Source organism: Antrostomus carolinensis, unplaced genomic scaffold (genome assembly GCF_000700745.2).
Source record: "Antrostomus carolinensis isolate BGI_N321 unplaced genomic scaffold, ASM70074v2 scaffold32029, whole genome shotgun sequence".
NCBI classification, from domain to species: domain Eukaryota; kingdom Metazoa; phylum Chordata; class Aves; order Caprimulgiformes; family Caprimulgidae; genus Antrostomus; species Antrostomus carolinensis.
Window position 1 is genome coordinate 1 of NW_010336996.1, and position 17,501 is coordinate 17,501.

The 17,501-nt window shown below is 42.9% G+C and overlaps 1 protein-coding gene across 1 annotated transcript; it reads left to right on the plus strand.

The window, feature by feature from the left end:
- The first annotated feature begins 2,711 nt into the window (after positions 1-2,711).
- USP18 (ubiquitin specific peptidase 18) lies at positions 2,712-12,661 on the plus strand. The gene is made up of 10 exons (XM_010175064.2): positions 2,712-2,899; positions 4,366-4,462; positions 5,721-5,866; positions 7,681-7,760; positions 8,581-8,727; positions 9,532-9,627; positions 10,655-10,825; positions 11,436-11,567; positions 12,033-12,082; positions 12,589-12,661. The coding sequence occupies exons 1-10, from the start codon at positions 2,731-2,733 to the stop codon at positions 12,635-12,637; spliced, it is 1,137 nt and encodes a 378-aa protein (XP_010173366.1). The 5' UTR covers positions 2,712-2,730; the 3' UTR covers positions 12,638-12,661.
- Positions 12,662-17,501: the final 4,840 nt, after the last annotated feature.

Below are 17,501 nucleotides of genomic sequence, written 5' to 3' on the forward strand. Positions count from 1 at the left end.
CCCGGGTCGCGAGCTCCGGTGCGGGGTAGACGTGGTGTCCGAGCATCTCGAGGGCCCGTCAGAGGGTGCGGTGTGAATGTGAATGTGAATGTGAGCAGGTGCCGAGGCTCGAAGCGCTCCTGGTCCGGCGAGCTTTGGTAAAAAACAGCCCCCCAAAAAAAGGGAAAAAAGGGAGCTGAACAAATATGTGGCTTGACAGCAAAGTGAGAAGTCTTGCCTCAGTCATGTCTGAAAAGAAGGATGGAGGTGAAGGGCTCGAGTCCCTTCAGGGAGCCCCTCGGGACCGCCATCTCCTGCCCCAGCGCCATCCCCCCCAGGACACCTGTGAGGGGACAAGAGAGACGACGGCAGGGAAGAGGTGACAAGGGACAGAGGTTGTGGTCCTCCTCAGATGGAGGGAGACCTTGGGGGCTGTGGGTGTGAAGAAGGGACTGAGGGGGTTTGTCGTGAGAGGCTGGAGTGAGAGGGAGGATGGAGGGATGGCTGAGGGAGGGCGATGGAGGGATGGAGGATTCGAGGAGGGTATCACCACTTACTTTCTTTCTAGTGCCAGCATGGTGGCTTGGCTTGGCCAGGCTGCGTGCGCTGAGGGAGCAGCACTGAGCTGCAATGGAAACTCAGAAGCAACCCTGTTTTCCAGTGAGAAAGAAAAAACTGAGGGCAAGAGGGGAGCCCACTCCTCAATTCCTGTGCTCATGCACCAGGGTTTTTTATGCATTTACACAGGGAAAGGAAGGTCAAGTGCACATCTTAGGAATGCTGTATTTCTGAGAGCCAAAATGAGGCAGTTTCGTGCAAGGGTTGGGGAAATTGTGTTTGTGTCCCTGCTCCCACACCACGATTCCTGCTAGCAGTGCCTAGGTGCCTAGGGGAGAGTTTTATCAAACCAGAGACCCAAATCCTCCCGTCTCTATATTGCCCTGCACCTTCCTGCCTTCCTATCTTTCTACCCATTTTTCAAGTCACCCAAAGTCCTTTCGCCCTGAGCTTGCTCTTTCATCCCACTCTTAATCCTACCTCTCCTGACAAAAGCTGTGTCTTGCAGGTCCACCTCATCCGCAGGCTGTGGTTTTTATCTGCCTCTGCCTTGTCTGCCCTCTCCTTTCCATCTGCTTCAGCATCCCCAGTGCCTCTGAGCATTACTTACCTTCTGGCTGATATTACATCAACTAAATCCTCTGGCTCTGGCTGCACAAGCAAAGATGGGCTCCTGCTCCAGCTGGGCTTTCAGAAACCTAAATATCCCATTAAATAACTTCCAGGGGAAGAGACGGTGTGAGTTCACTCTGTTTTGCAGAGGAAGAAATCAAAGCCAATTTCTTTTTTCCAATGTAGCTGTTCTAATCACTGGTTTGGATATAAAAAGCAATGTTCTTGAAACTATCTTTGAATTAATTTCTTTTTTTTTTCCAAATAAAACTTCTTGGCAAATTCAACAGTATTTATTGTATCTGAGTGTGTGACACTGAGTTAAAAAGTAATCTTCAAAAGTAAAGAATCAAAAGTACAGTTGGGAAAAAGTATACTTAAGCTTAAATGTAATAATTGGAGGGAAAAAAAAAATCCATTTCTAGTTTCCCTGCCTGATAGAGTCTTCAGAAACTTTGATATTATTAGGCACACTTAACCTGAAAAACAACATGTTTTTAAAGCAAAGATTTTCTTTTTGTGAAAGGCAGAACCAAGATTTTTTTGTTAAATTCTCTTTCTTGGGAGCTTTTATTCTTTCAGCACCTGGCCTCAGGTTCATTTTATATACTGTTTAATATTTGTAAAATAATAATTTCTGAGCATTTTTTTGGTGGTGTTTCCCCCCACCCAGCCCTGTGAATGCTTCTGTAAGCATATCTTCTTTTTTCCTCCCTGTTGGAGGTGTGCTTTTAAAAAGTTTCACTTTTGTGTAATTGCATTTGAACATTTGTCACATTGGTTTTGCTTGTGTATTTTCACTTTTGGTGATTTTTTTTTTTTTAAACTTGTATTTAAAGAGCCAGTAGCTGAGTCCTAAGAGACTGTTGGTAATGGTCTATTCAACACTCCCTTGAAAATCAAGTAATTGTAATAGTTCTCTTGCTTAAACAGTTACTTGGCTTGTGATCGCTTGAAGGAGCATAAAAAGAAACTGATATTTAGGTGCTTAAATGCCTTAAAAATTACAGTTTAAAGTGCCACAGGAGAGCTGTGAGCACTTAAAAGGCACTTAAAAAAACCACAGAGAGTCCAGTACAGAAAACAAACAAATGCTTATCAGCTCAAAAGGCTGGAGAAGGTGAAGTTTACCCTTTTGAATACTTGGGATACTTTGGGTGATAAAGCATTACTCTTATTAAACAGAAAAGTTTTGCAATATCTGTTATTTCGACAATTTTAATCGTATTCTTTACCAAATCTTCTTGAACAGGGATATCTGGAGTTCCCTGGCTAAGTGGAGCTGTTTCTGTGGAACCAAAAATTTGTTGTTTATTTATTAGGCACAAAAGGAAGACAGGATGTGCAACTGCCATCAAGCTCTATGTTACCTTGCCAACAGCCTGCACACCTACAATACCTGTATTAATTCCAATATACCAAATGCTGTTGCAGTAATCTTACTGGTTTTATTGACATTCCAGCTTTTTCATAATGAAAATAGCAAATACGAAGACAAATCCTGTGTTTCTGGGTGATCCCCCCTCTTTCTGACCTTTCTGTGTCTTTCTGCAGCCCTTCTGTCTTTGTACAATATTGTTGATGGGACAAAGAAGTGGATGTCAAGGAAGAAGTAAGACACTAGAGCTTACACTAAGCGAGACCATGAACACAGAAGCAGATGTACAAAATAATGAAGAGGAAGCCAAAGAGCCGAAGGCCAAAGAACAGAGGATAACGTCAGTCTTTGGTGTGGCAGACTTAAAAAATGGTAATAGTGTTTTGTCTGTTCTTCACTTTCATATTTTCTGTTTCTAATGCCTTCTTTTCCATTCTCTGTCCTTAGGCTTCATTTTTTCCTATTCTTTACCTCTTTGCTGAAGTGGAGCATCTCCCTGCTGAGGAAAGGCTGAGGGAGCTGGGGCTCTTTAGCTTGGAGAAGAGGAGACTGAGGGGTGACCTCATTAATGTTTATAAATATGTAAAGGGCGAATGTCAGGAGGATGGAGCCAGGCTCTTCTCAGTGATGCCCAATGGTAGGACAAGGGGCAATGGGTGTGAGCTGGAACACAGGAGGATCTGCTTCAACTTGAGAAGAAACTTCTTTACAGTGAGGGTGCCAGAGCCCTGGAACAGGCTGCCCAGGGAGGTTGTGGAGTCTCCTTCTCTGGAGACATTCAAGACCCGCCTGGACGCCTTCCTGTGTGATCTCATTTAGGTTCCTGCTCTGGCAGGTGGATTGGACTGGATGATCTTTTGAGGTCCCTTCCAATCCCTCACATTCTGTGATTCTGTGAATCCTCACTTTGCCTTTGCAAGTAACCATTTTGGTTTTTTGGGAAGGAATTACATGAGGATCTCGGAGCTTTTTCCCCTTTTCAGTCCTCAAACTACCACTGCAGCCAAAAACATCTAGACGCCCTCCCTGTCTCTTTCCCAAGGTAGCCAGCATTGCTTCTGGATTTGCTAAACCATGGGCTGGCACTAGTGATTCTGCTGCATCACTACATTGGCCTCTCAAATGCTGTCATCAGTATTTCAGGTGTACCTACTGCTCTGTCACAGCTATAGCCCATCCTTGCCACTGACTATGCATTTCAGAGTTGTTCTCAGTTTCCATTCCATGTCCTCTCTCCTTTTGGTGGTGACGTCAGAAGTAAAAATCCTACTTTCTGACGATCATTATTTATATCCCTCTGGACCACAGAATTTGCTGTCTTTTTAGATGTAGTGTGAACAGCTGTGAGTTGCTTTTCCCACTTCCCTCAGGCTAGTTCCTTTCTTTGAAACTGAAGTAAAGAATACCAGAGGTAGGTTGAAGGGGAAACCTGAAGCCTGTCTGGAGGACAGCTAACATGTGATCCTACATGTAGCTCTTCATTTTGTTATTAGGCCTGACTGTGTGAAAGGCTGAATAAGAATCCTCATACAGTCTTTTGACTTTATTTATGTTTAGGTGTTGTGAGAAGATGTCTCCCATAAGAACTGGGAGACATCTGAGTATCATAATCCAGGTTTACTTGGATTTTTCTTGTTAGTTGCCAGACAAAATTAAATGTTATCTGCTTGAGGAACATAAGAATAGATTGAACACTTTCTTAGGTCTGACCAAGATGTTGGGTTTATGCACTCAATGGCTAAATATGTGCAAGAGGAGTTTGCTACTTTCAAATAATTTTCAGTTTCTTTTCTTATACCTATCTCCAGGCCTCACTTCCTCTTTTTCTGTGCCTACAGGAGCTATTGGACTGTACAACGTTGGACAGACCTGCTGTCTGAACTCTGTGCTCCAAGTGTTCCTCATGAATATACACTTCACTGGGATACTTAGAAGGTACCACCTTATTTGAACTATCTGAGATACTTCCATTGTTGTTCTGTTGTCTCCTTGTTTTATATGGGGTGTACATTTGAAGGCTTGGATCATCGAGGTGCTAGCAAGGTGCTTTCAGCTCACTCAGCCAGATCTCTGCCTCGTTGCACCTGTCACATACAGACTAGGGTCTGCAATGGTAGAACTTGCAGCGCTCTGACTTGTTACTCATCTCTGATTCTTGTGCTGGTTGCACCCTGGCAAGCTGTAGTCCTGAACAGTCTTTGCAACTTGTATCTCTCTTTTTCCATCACAGGATGTGATTTTTTTTTTTCCAGGTATGCTCATAGGTTGTTATAGCTAAAGGATGTGTCGTGTGTAACCATATCCACTATTAATTTTGTAACTTTAAACATGTAAACATATTGTGATCCATAGCCTTTGGCCCCTGGTTGTCCTGCTAGCACCTGATAAAGAAGAGTAAGTGTTGTTCCAGACAGCAAATACATGGTGTTACTTTGTTTTGCTTGGCTGTGCCCTCTACTGTGAGGAGGATTGGGCTTCTGCCTTCCTACCAACCACACTAATAACTGATTTAATTTGTTTTCAGTTTGCTCAGTTCCCTGCAGCTTTAATCATCCAAGTGCATCCTTCCTATTCAGTTCTCCTATTCAGTTTCTCCAAATTCATTACACACTCACCAGTGTGCTGAGGGGAAGAAGACAAGTTACAGACACATAGAGATGAGAAGTGTCGTAAATGAGCAAAGCTAAATATCGTAGACAGTAGGTTACTGTTGTTATTTGAAGAAAGACTTAGAAAAACCTGTGGACTGCAATAAGTTTAGGGGAGATAAAGAGCTTTCCAGTTTGCATATAGTTGAAATACAAGCATTACGATCTACATGCTCATGAAATTTTGAGGGTGTGTTGAGAATGAAAGCCTGAACAGGTAGGAGGCAAGAACAGCTCTGAAACTGGCTGTGACTAACGTTGTTTCTAAATCCCAGAAAGCACTTCAGGTCCTTCTCAGTTTGCCCCTTATTCAGCAACGGGCAAGCTTAAAATTGTGGCCTTTTACTTTAGAACTGTCAGCCTGCGCTGTGGCATGAGCAAGTGCAAGTGTCTGCTTCCCCTTTTTCCTTCTTTTGCTAAAAACATGCCCATTCTGATTCCTCTTGAGTTGTTGTCTCTGCTATACACCTCTGCTCCTTTATCATGTCTAGTATTTGCCCATCGTGCCACTTGATTACCATCCCTGTTGCTTCTTCTCTTTATAGGATCACAGTGCCACCACATGCTGCTCAGCAGTCGAAGAATGTCCCGTACCAAATGCTCCTGCTGTTGGAGGAGATGCAGTGTGGCAAGCGGAAAGCTGTTTCTCCCATAAACCTTGCTTGGTGTCTTTCAGGATACAGAGTGGAATGTAAGCAGCACTGCCTCATGCCCACCTCTGTCTGCAGACCCGAGATGTTAATTATCAAGCGCTAACAAGCGGTGCAGACTATGACATCTCATTCACAGGTTCAGAAATGTGAGGAGTTAGGTACATGATGATGATGTAGTGCTCTTTATAGATACCTCCCACTTGTGACTGAGATGCTGTGTCTTACTTGTGAAGAGGGGGAAAAAAAAAAAGCCCTTTTTGGATATCCTTGCTGATGTCTAGAGGGTGGAAAGACCGTCAGACTGCTGGAAGACTCAGCTACTGATACTGGCCAGAGGGAAAGGGCTGTGCAGGGCAGAGAGAGGACAGCTTATAGCTTGATTTGCCTTGCTATACTATGATAATAGTGAAACAGCTGCTGTTCTTTATTAGAAGGAATGTATCACGTGGAAAAGATACTGAGTTCACCCAGATCCCTAAGGATAGAAACCATGTCCTTCCTGTTCCTTGTTATAAAGGCAGAGAGAAGATTTTGCTGGTTTAACCTCCCACTTGGGGCAGGGTCCCAAATGAGAGAGATTGTTAAATGCATGGGTGACTGGTGACAACAGGATGCTGAGGGTCTGTTTGTGTACAGATACACATGTTATATCCAAATGCCCTGATCTTTATAAAATAAAAGCCAAAACAAGACAGCACTGAAAGGGACAAATGGTAGCCAGCCAAGACTTATATTAAGACTTATTTCTTCACTGTGAGGGTGGTCAGACACTGGAACAGGTTGCCCAAGGAAGTTGTGGATGCCCCCTCCCTGGAAGTGTTGAAGGCCAGGCTGGATGAGGCTTTGAGCAACCTGGTCTAGTGGAAGGTGTCCCTGCTGATGGCAGGGGGGTTGGAACTGGATGAGCTTTAAGGTCCCTTCCAATCCAAACCATTCTATGATTCTATGATTAAGGAGGAACATGAGATAACCTGAATGTTTCTGTTTGCATCATTTTTTCCCCCTGAGACTGAATGGTTCTGCATTCTGCCTTCTCTCTTCCAATTAGAGATGCCCAAAGAGAATTTGTAAAGCTTACCAGTTTCCTACCTTGTCCTTCTGCTTTAAAATTTAGGTGTGGCTCCTAAAGTCCTCTATCCCCAAAAGTGGTGCTTCACCTGGATCACAGATGTGCTAGTAGACATGGGGAAAGGTATATTTTCTGAGCTTCATTTAGTCAGGGATGTCTGCAGTCTTACTAGAACCCACTAAGAAGTCAGTACCTGCAGACTTGCAGGGAAGTTGAAAGCGCTTCCAGCTTAGGGTGTTGGATTATTCCACAGAATTTATTTCACCTATGGTCAAGCATAGAAGTAGTCCAGAAATATTAAGGTTTTGCTAAACTATGTCTAGTTTTCACCCAGTTCCTAAATCTTGGGTTCATCCTGGGCTCAGAACATCAGTTCTTTGCATCCAAGGACATGGAATTTTTTTCCTTTTTTCCCCTAAGTTCAATCTTGAAGCAATTCTCTGCTGATCCATTCTAAGCAAGCTGTGCATTGAGTTGTATGCCCCCATCTTATGTTTCTTAATATTTAGCCAGAGTGGAAAGCCAAAGCATAGGTTACTCCATCATCCTTGGCTTCCTGTGCTGAAACTGCCCCTGTCCAGTGACAAGGACGTGACTTTTGCACTGGGTTGTACAATGGGGCATTCAAGCTCTCCCATCTTTCCCCACTACCCTTCCCAGTGGCAAGGGAACAAGGGACTGGATCTGATGGAGGACAATTAAGTCTCCTTTGGCCATCTGTGGGAAATCTGTGCTTGGTGCTGTTCATAATAGTGATTGAGGTTGTGTTTTCTGTTCATCCAGTGTTTGTGCAGCATGATGCTGCCCAGCTCTTCCTGACTGTCTGGAACTTGATAAAGAGGCAGATGAAAAAGCCAGAACTGGTAAGGATGGTCACTGAAATGAACACCAGGTCCTTTGGCCCATGTCATGTGTGGTTTCCTCTGCTTCTTGAAGAAGAATCTCATTTACCGACAATTGTCCTCAATGAAATTCTTAAAATTATCCCCTATTTGGATCTTTGCTCATATCTTTCAAATGGGAGAGGGAATCTTGATTTCATAGGCCTTCAGCATTTTGAATCACAGCTACTTTTTGTTCATCCTACTTTTAGGACATGCCAGGGTCTCCATTCTAATGGGAGAGCTGATTAATAACAAAAAGATTGATCTTTTTGCAACACTGAATTTAGTTACCTTGCATTTATTTCCACCCCCCCCAAATTTCTGTAAGCATTTATTGGCATATCTTGACACAGCTTCTCCATTCTTTAAATTCAGCCATGTGTATTTCATCATAGTTAGTCACTGTTAATATGTTATGTATATGACAGTTCCTCCCAGGGCAGCTGTGTGAAGTAAGAGAAAAGTGACTGTTCCTCAACCCACTGTCATAGTTTTAGTCATACAGAAAATAGGCTCCTGTTGAAGTTCCAACCAAAACAGTAAAATTCTGCATCAAAGCAGATATTTAACTGTCTAATCTCATTCTAGGCTGTGTCTTTCCCCTTCGTTAGGGGATGAGGGGAAGGAGTTGTTCTCCTTTAAATGGTGGAAAGAAGTCAATGTCAGATCTGAGTTCAAGCCTTAAAGCAGTAACGTTGCATGAAGTAACACGTCCATCTGGGCTTTCCCACCCACAGAGGGAAATAATCTCAGCTGTGTTCTTCATAAACCCTGTTTTGGCCTTTTTTTACCCTTCCAGGTTGAAGAGCTGAGTGATTTGTACACTATCTGTGTACAGGAGCACCTGACCTGTCAGAAATGCTCTTTTGAAACAAAGAGGAACAGCAGCATGTTAACCCTTCCACTCCCAGTGCTGGATTCCAATTCTCATATGCTGAAGACTCTGGTAAGTTCAGTAGCAGCATTATTTCCTTAGGAAGAAAATTCCCCTCTGTTCACTGTGGGAGCCTTCTCCTTGCAGCGCTGATGTCTCCTGGGACTCATCTAGAATCTCTGCAAGAAACTCTGCAGGGTGTCTGGGGCTTTGAGGTGATCTTTTTCTCATTCACATTTCTTCTTTGTTTTGAGGGGTCCTAAATTTCTCCAAAAAAATTTGTTTGATTTGGAAGATGGAAAATAAAGTCCTTGAATCACCTTTCTAAAAAGAGTGTTGACTAAGTATTCTGTAAGACTCATACTACACAGTGATGTGTACCTGTGAGACCTTAGATACCGCAGTGAGGTGCCCTAGGTAACTTGTAATCCCTGGCCAGACCCACTACATTTGCCCAGTGCAGTGTTCTTTTACTGTTAAATCAGGTGCAGCAGTGATGGTGGCTGCGTAGGTGCTGCCACAAATAGACTGGATTTTTCAGGTGACATTGGACCTTATTTATTCTCTGACCACTTTATACTGTCTCAGCCTAAAAGAGCCTCTTTCAAAGCCTCTAAGGCTTTGAGGTAGGTATAAAAGACACTTCTGCATCAATATCTTTTTTGTGGAAAATGTGGTACTCTTATTTTTTTCAACTAGTGTAATCACACCATTAATTAGGAAAAAAGAGAGTACCCTTTTTTGGCTGCCAGGCAATCTTTTATCCTTTGAATAAAATATGCCTTGTGTAGCTTCACTGTTTGTACATATCCTGCAAAATAGAAATAGAAATCCAGCTTGAAGGAATTCAGTTGAAAGAAATCTCTCTTTTTTTAGGAGGACTGTCTGCAATACTTTTTCCAGCCAGAAGAGTTGACTGATCACAACATGTGTTTCTGTGAACAGTGTGAAAGGAAAACACCTTTTTTGCAGGTAATTGAAGATATATTTTCCCAAATGTCTCTTATAGCCAGAACTCCCTTTAGGACTGAGAATGGTGGGGAAAGGACTCGACCATATCAGTTTAAGAGGAGTTGAACAACTCAAAGACTTGTCAGCACAGCAACATCAGCTAGGTATAAACCACGTGCATCTTTCCTGTTAGGAAGTTCCTACTGTAGATGTAGCTCTAGCAACAAAAGAATGCTTTCATGGGTTTTAGTGTAAGTCACCAAGGGATGTAGCATTTCTCTACCAGCAGAAAAACTTCTGTTGGTTTGTGTTGTGTTTTCACTGTGGAGCTTTACATCACTGCACAGCTCCAGGGGTAAATAAGAATGTGTTACTGGAGCTGTGCATACTCATAAGAGTAAGCGACTGTAGGGTGATTTCCTCCTTTCCTTGCTCTCCACTGAGCTCCCCATTTTTTCCAGTATTGGTCTCTGACAGCCAATGAATTAGCTGTTTCATGAAGAGGCAAGTGCATTGAAGAGAGAGGTGTATGAGGGACACTGCCTCAGCTCAAGGCTTGGAGGGGACTTTCCACATCATTTTCACCAGTGAGCCACCTCTGTGCCCACAATGCATCCATATGTGGTGGTGGCAGCCATGGCAGCAGCAGTCATATCAACAAAGGCAGTGCTGGAAGGAATGAGCCGTCAGTTTGGTGTTCTCCACTGACCTGTAGTGGCCACATGTCACAAGGAAGTTGGCTTGTCTCACCTACCTAGTGCTACCAACCTAGGGTTAAGAAAGCAGGTGAGAAACGAAGCAGCCCATGAGACACCCAAGGCTGGGTGCTGATCACACTGAAGTTGAGATACTTGGTTATCACATCCCTGTTGTGTACGTGTCTCATGAGCTACAAAGCTTTGGAATCTGCTGTCTGGTGGAATTAGCAATTGTTCACTGTAGCACTGAGTGCTCTCTGTGTTACATTCACTGGGTGGCAATGGCTGTTTCTACCCCACCTCCCCAGGTTTGTTCTTAGTTTTCAATGGCATGATTTATTGCTTTCCAGAGCATGAAGCTGGTCCATCTGCCACAGACTCTGACCATACACCTAAAGCGCTTCTGCTTCAAAAAATCAGCCTACATTCTCAAGCTTAGTCACTCTCTGCCATTCCCACAAGACCTTGATTTCAATGCAGTCTTGACAGAAAATCAGTGCCAAGCAGATGACAGTGAAAAGGTGAGATGCTCCTGATGCCCTGTTTAAAAAGGGCAGATTTTCTTATCTCCTCTGCTCAAGTCTCATAAAAACTTAAGAGATCACATCAGTACTTGCCTCAGTTCAAAGCACCTGTCTTAAAACTGGTAAACTTAAAACTCAGGTTTTACCTGTGCCTGATGTTGCCTCACATCCCGTGGTTTTAACTGGTTCAGGCATTATTCCACTTTCTGTGCTCAGATTAAATCACCAAAAGCACCATAACTGGAACTTTCTGCCATAAGGACAAAACCCAGGCTTTTAAAAAAACCAAACAAACCCCAATGCCTTTTTTTTTCTGAAAGTGTTCAGCATAACTTTTACTTCCATTTCTAAATATACTAAAGAAAAAATGAAAACACAATTCATTTGGATGACCAAATCCAGACATTGTAAATGGTGTCTTAGAGGCAGCTTCTGTCTTGTCCTGAGCTAGCCTGGCTAGCTCAGTCAGCCTATCCAAATGCCAATCTAGCCTATTAATGTAAACATTCCTAGACCTTGCATTTGTAGACTAACAAAACACAAAGTCCTTTGGCTTCCAGTGCTAATTGAAAACATTGGTATGTTATCAACCTTCTTCTCTTCTCAGGCTGCCTGGCAGTATGAGCTCTTTGCTGTTGTTGCTCATTCAGGATCAACTAGTTGTGGACACTACTGCACCTACATACGAAGTCTCACCGAATGTAAATGGTATTGCTTCAACGATTCTGAGGTTTGCCAGGTGAGGAGACAAATCCACATTTCTTTTGTAGCTTCCTGGATACTCCTCCAGATCTCATTCAGTCTGACTGACTCCTGATTAAAGAGAACGAGGGAGGAAAATTGAAGCTGCAGAGCTTTATGCCATTCATTCCTCTGCTACAGCATACTCTGAGCTGAGGGCAAAGCAGCTCTTGCTTCTGTACCAAACAAGGCTTCAAGTTCTGGTTTGCAACTTGCAGAAGCAACTATTTGCTGTACACCCTACTTTATGTACTCTAGATCTGTGTAATGTATGTGTTGAGAAGAGGCAAAGGACCTGTTTTTCCTCAAAGGGTTAAAGCAATAAACTGATTTATTAAAAGGTGTTTAGTTCCTGGAAGTACCACTTGCACCACTCTTTGGAGGATTGTTATGCTGGTATCACAATGTGTCCACCTCTGAAGAGTTTTTACCAGCCTCACCTTGTGTGTTTTTTCTTCTCTAGGTATCATGGGATGATGTTAAATGCACCTATGGACACTCCAACCTCCACTGGTAAGCAAACACATCTCTGTTTTTAACCTCATGCTGCTCTGGGGTTTGGAATGAGGGTAGTAAAGAGAAGGAGGAGAAATGGTTTGAACTGGGATGTACAGGGTAGAAGAGACGTCCTTGTCTTCTAGTTACTGTGATGTGACTGTATCTGACTATACCAGGAGCCTGCAGGGTTACTGAGTAGTCACAAACGGGGCTGCAGGAGTGGTCTTGTTACTTACAATTGTTACTATATCCTGACTGAAGTTAGATACGTCAGTCAGGATTCCTCCATGCTTTTTGTTTTGATATATCATAAAGAAAATGAGACATGGAGAGAGATAATCCCTCCTATCAGCTACAGTGCTGTGAGGGGAGCAGCTTTATATGCTGCCTCAGGAACACTGGAGAGGACCAGTGCAGTTGTCCTGAGCCTCAAAAAGCTGAGCAGGGCTAAACCTGGGGGAGTACTTGCAACCTAGATCTTCAAACATACATTTTGTTTTGCTTTTTCTTTGCTTCCACAGGGGAGAAACAGCCTATCTCTTGATTTACATGAAAAAACATCCTCAGTAGCCTTATCCAGGAGTATCAGAATGTCTCGGGAAAGTCTGCATTATCCATGGAGCTCAGCACCTCCGTGCCAGTGTGGATGTGTACAGATGTTCCACAAGAAAGACATTCAGCACTCAGTCAGTGACTTCTGCTTTCACGTTTATTTATGAAAAAAATGTAGAAGAGACTCAGCTAGAGAAAGGATCTAAGAACTGTTGCACCTAGAAACCTTTTTCTTTCATCTATTTTTGATATTTATGTGATTCTATATATTAATTTCATCTTAAAAAATAGTAAATTTAGTCCTTGTTTCTGCTGACATACCACTTCCTTCGATGCTGATGCCTAGGTCCTGGTACAGGGCAAGTGTTTGGCCTGAGAGCCTGTGGGATGTCCCAGGGAGGCACATGGAATGGCTGGAGAGCTGTGATAGCCATACCTAGCCAGGAAGACCAGAAGAGCTTGAATTACTCTGCCCTTTTAGCACCATGTTAGATGCTGGCAAGCTGGGCAGGGGACCCCAAAAGTCTTGAGAAACAGCTGGAAAAAGAACCAGAACCCTTATGCCACATGCACCAGTGATGTTTACTCCTTAAAACCTTCCTGAAAATGAATTACTGCAGGGGTTGAGATGTGTTTGAAAGTTGGTGTCAGCATAAAGAAGTGGTTTTAAGGAGCTATTTGTAAATGACTTTTTATATATTTATGCAGATTATTTTTGTTTTAATGCCCTTATCAGGCATTTAGATGCATTTTCTTTACTGTTCAGAGGAAATTTTTGAGAGATTCTGAAGCTGAATTGTGATTTTGCACAACACAGTCCATGCACTGTGGTAAGAGAAGTTAGATGCCTTGATTTGCTTGACTTTTGGGATTTTCCTTTAGTACTCTTGCTGATTGCTGTCTGGAATTGTCTTGCTATCTCCCTTGCTTCTCTGCCCATGAAGTGGAAATATCCCTCAAGCTGAAAGTGTTGTGGAGTGAGCAATTTTATAAAGAAAGTGAGTGATTTTTTTAAATCTCCTGTTGAGTCCTGTCACTCTGTTCTGTTGCTTCAGCCTGTGCTCCCAAGGCAAGACCACACAGTTGGAGGAAAAATGTAGAGAGAGCTAGAAAGGAAGGTTGGTAACATGTGGCAACCAGAGAGAGAGTGTTCTAAAAGCTCATCACTAGACTCAGCTGTGAGGGAAGTTAAAAACTTTGGTTGTGATGCTTTTAAAGCACTCATTGTGGTAAATCTTGATGTACCACAGTCTGTGGAAGGATCAGCGATTCCAGTAGTTTGAGATCTAAAATTACCTTCTAGCCTGGCATATTCTTTGACTGTATCTTTACAAGGGTGCTATTTTTGTGGGACTGATCACATTTTAAAATTATTAATTTAGTTATAATAGCAGCTATATATAACCTAATTGTATTTTTATCATGATGATGAAGTTCCTAAATGATGTCTGTTTTCTGTTGTTGTTATATGGAAGGTAAATTGAGAAAGCTTGGAGCATAGCTGTGAAATTACCTTTTTATGAACTAGCAGGTATTTATTTCCCAGTACTAGCAAGGTGCATTATTCTGCTCAGTTCTCTTGTATTTGTACGGTTCGCTCTGTGTTAAAAAATTCCAGTGTATGATTAGTCACCAGGATGAGTAGTTTTCAGCCTATTCACCTGCAAGAATGCATTACACTCCTTCTAAATCACTTTGCAGTGGGTGAGTAAGAAAACCAAGTTTCTATCTAATTTATCCAGCACTTTGCATATGTGAAGTAGCTGAAATATGCTGCACTTCCAGAAATTGATAAGTTAATGGGTTAAGAGATGGACAAGACATTTCTAATTTGATAAAACTTGAAACTTCAAAACAAGCTATGCTTATGAAAAATGCCTCAAATGTGTCATAACCTTCCAGGTATATCACCCATCAAGGAAGCAATTGCTGAGATACATTAAGAATCTTTTCAGTCAAGAGCTTAATGAGAAGTAGTCAATTATTTTTGTTCTTTGAATAAAATAGTATGGGATAAATTCCCTAGAAAATAAGCCTTGTGGATTGTTCTCTGTCTTTTTTTTCTAAATGCCATACACTGTCCAGTAAGGGCCACTCAGTTCCTGGTGGTGGTGATGAGCTTGCCTGACCTCTACCAACAGCACAAATCAATTACTAAGCGTTTCAGTGAGCGTGGTGTTGTCCTGCGTGCTACAAGTCGGGAGCAGTCAGGTGCCAAACGTGACGTAGCCAGAAGTGTGCCCAGAAGGTGCATCTTTAATATTGGAAACTCCAATAAGGCATTTCTAACAACTGGGGCTCCCTGAGGCCGTTGTCAGTATTAGCTGCTGGAACACCTCGGGGAGAACTGTGATGCTGTAAGAGAGAACACCTGGTATGTCATTTTTCTGCAACAACTGGTTTCCTAAAATGTTCAGAGAGCCTATGGCTGGCAATGACAGAGGGATTTAGCAGCTCACAGTGCTGCTGCCACCCTCTGCCCTTGGCACATACTGTTCCTAGAGCCCAAGAGGCAAAATGGGTGCTGTACCCATTGTAGACCATCCAAATTCAGTTCTGGAACCCCCATCACAAGAGAGACCTGGTGCAGCTAGAACAAGTCCAGAGGAGGGCCACCAGGATGATGCGAGGGCTGGAGCAGCTCTGCTGTGAGGACAGGCTGAGAGAGTTGGGGCTGTTCAGCCTGGAGAAGAGAAGGCTCCGGGGACATCTTATAGCGGCCTCCCAGTACCTGAAGGGGCTACAAGAAAGCTGGGGAGGGACTTTTCATAAGGGCAATTAATGACAAAACAAGGGGAAATGGGTTTAAGCTGAAAGAGGAACAGGTTGCCCAGAGAAGCTGTGGCTGCTCCTCCCTGGAAGTGTTGAAGGCCAGGCTGGATGAGGCTTTGAGCAACCTGGTCTAGTGGAAGGTGTCCCTGCTGATGGCAGGGGGGTTGGAACTGGATGATCTTTAAGGTCAAAACAAACCACACGGTGTATAGATATAAAAACTGCCCAACGTGAGCTGCTTTTGCAAAAAGTCACCTGGGCTGCCTCTGTGTCCACAGCAAAGTTCAGTTGTACTCTGGATAAACTGCCCAAGAACGACTGGTAGCTAAGTGTGTGGTATCCAGTGCTAACGTGTTGGTGTTCTCTACCCTGCAGGTACATGGTGGAGCGTGCCCTTGCCCAGGGGCTGGCTGCAGAAAAGCCCCACCTGATCTCCTCCTGAAGTCACACCACTGCTGTCAAGCCACTACAAAGGCGTCAGGATTATTTACCCTGTGTTTGAGCTGCTGTGCAAATGAAGCCTGGAACGGGTAGCAAGGGCTTTGAAAAAGCAGATAAAGCCAAGAGCACATGTGTGGAGAGATTATTGTAGGTCCTGGGAACTCTTCTTTCCCTTTTTTTTTTTGTTTGTTTTGGGATCACTGTGTCTTAAGAGAAAGAGGCTGTGAGACAGCAATACAGCAGTAGCAAAATACACAGATTCTCTGCTTCATCTCTGGTAGACTCATCCTCAGCTTCAGACATTCCCTACCTTCATGAAACACATAGAAAAATAGAAAAGTAAATATATATAATGTATATATCACAAACACATAAACTTTAGTACGTTTTAAATCACAAAATTATACATAAAAGTAAAAGAGAAATATATATTTTTTTACACTTCTGATATTGTTTTAATTTACAGGAATCACTTATGGACTAATTATCATTGGTATTTACACAAAAACACTACACACAAGTTCTATGCTTAAAAAAGATCTTCCAAAAAGGACCCATCCTAATACAGATTTATAAACACGTGTTGATAAGGCAGGAGTTACTCTAAACTGCAGTGAAATGGGTAAGTTATTTTAGGACTTAGCATTACTAGTCATTTTAATAATAATGGCTTTACTGATAACTTTGTGGATCACAGTAATCTGTCGTGTCTGATAGATTCCAATAATTAATCATGTGCTAATATTCCTGCAGGGGAATGGGGGTAGTTTTAAGTCATCAAAGGCATCTTCTTTCAACAGGTTTAACCTTTGTGAAGCAGATTGTCTCACTGGCAGTCGCTGCCTTTTTTGCTGCCTGGGGACAGCTCCAGTTTTGTCCTCCTGGAAGCTGCTCAATGCTGGCCCTTGACTGGCCCTGGTGCTTCCTACACTGCTGCCTTTCGAGCAACTTTTACTGGTCTTGTGTCCTTAAAGCCAAGTTTCTGGTCCTGCCCTGACTGAGGCCATACCTCTCCCAGGGAAATTTTGGTGATGTCAAGCCAGGGCTGGCTTCACCAGTAAGACCCACACTGGTATTTCTTCTGATAACAAAGGTTGAACTTGAAGCTGTGAGCAGAGGGCAGCACTTTCCTAACCATTGCAAACAGAAACCTCAAACAACCTTTCAAAGGTATTTTATGAAGCAATTAGTTTTTAGAAGAGAGCTATTTAGCTCTGACTCTGTGTTGTTTCCCACGTGGCTGGCTTATATTTTAACAACTTCGAGTTGACAAACTCAGTGCTGTTTGCACCTGCCCGTGGAAATGTGCCCAGGTGCCACCAACAGTTTAGAGAGCTTCACAGGTAACCAAAATTTCTGACATATATGAAGTCAAGAGAAATGCTTCTGAGCTAAATCTACCTGATTTTTTTTTTTTTAAGTCATTAGGTGCTGTGAAAAGCTGAACAAGGACTTAATAATTAAGGCAAAGTGAAGGAAGACCTTCACACAGGCTTAAGAAAGGGTGCTCTGAGGTAACGACTGTTTTCCTAAAATAGACTAATGACTGAAATTTCAGCAGCTTCTGGGATGGAGTTTAATTCAGTATGAAAATGTGCTTTGCTGTGTGAGGGATGGTCAGAGCAGCAAGTGGGATAACCCTCTCCTTGTCTGCCTTTGTGATGGGAAG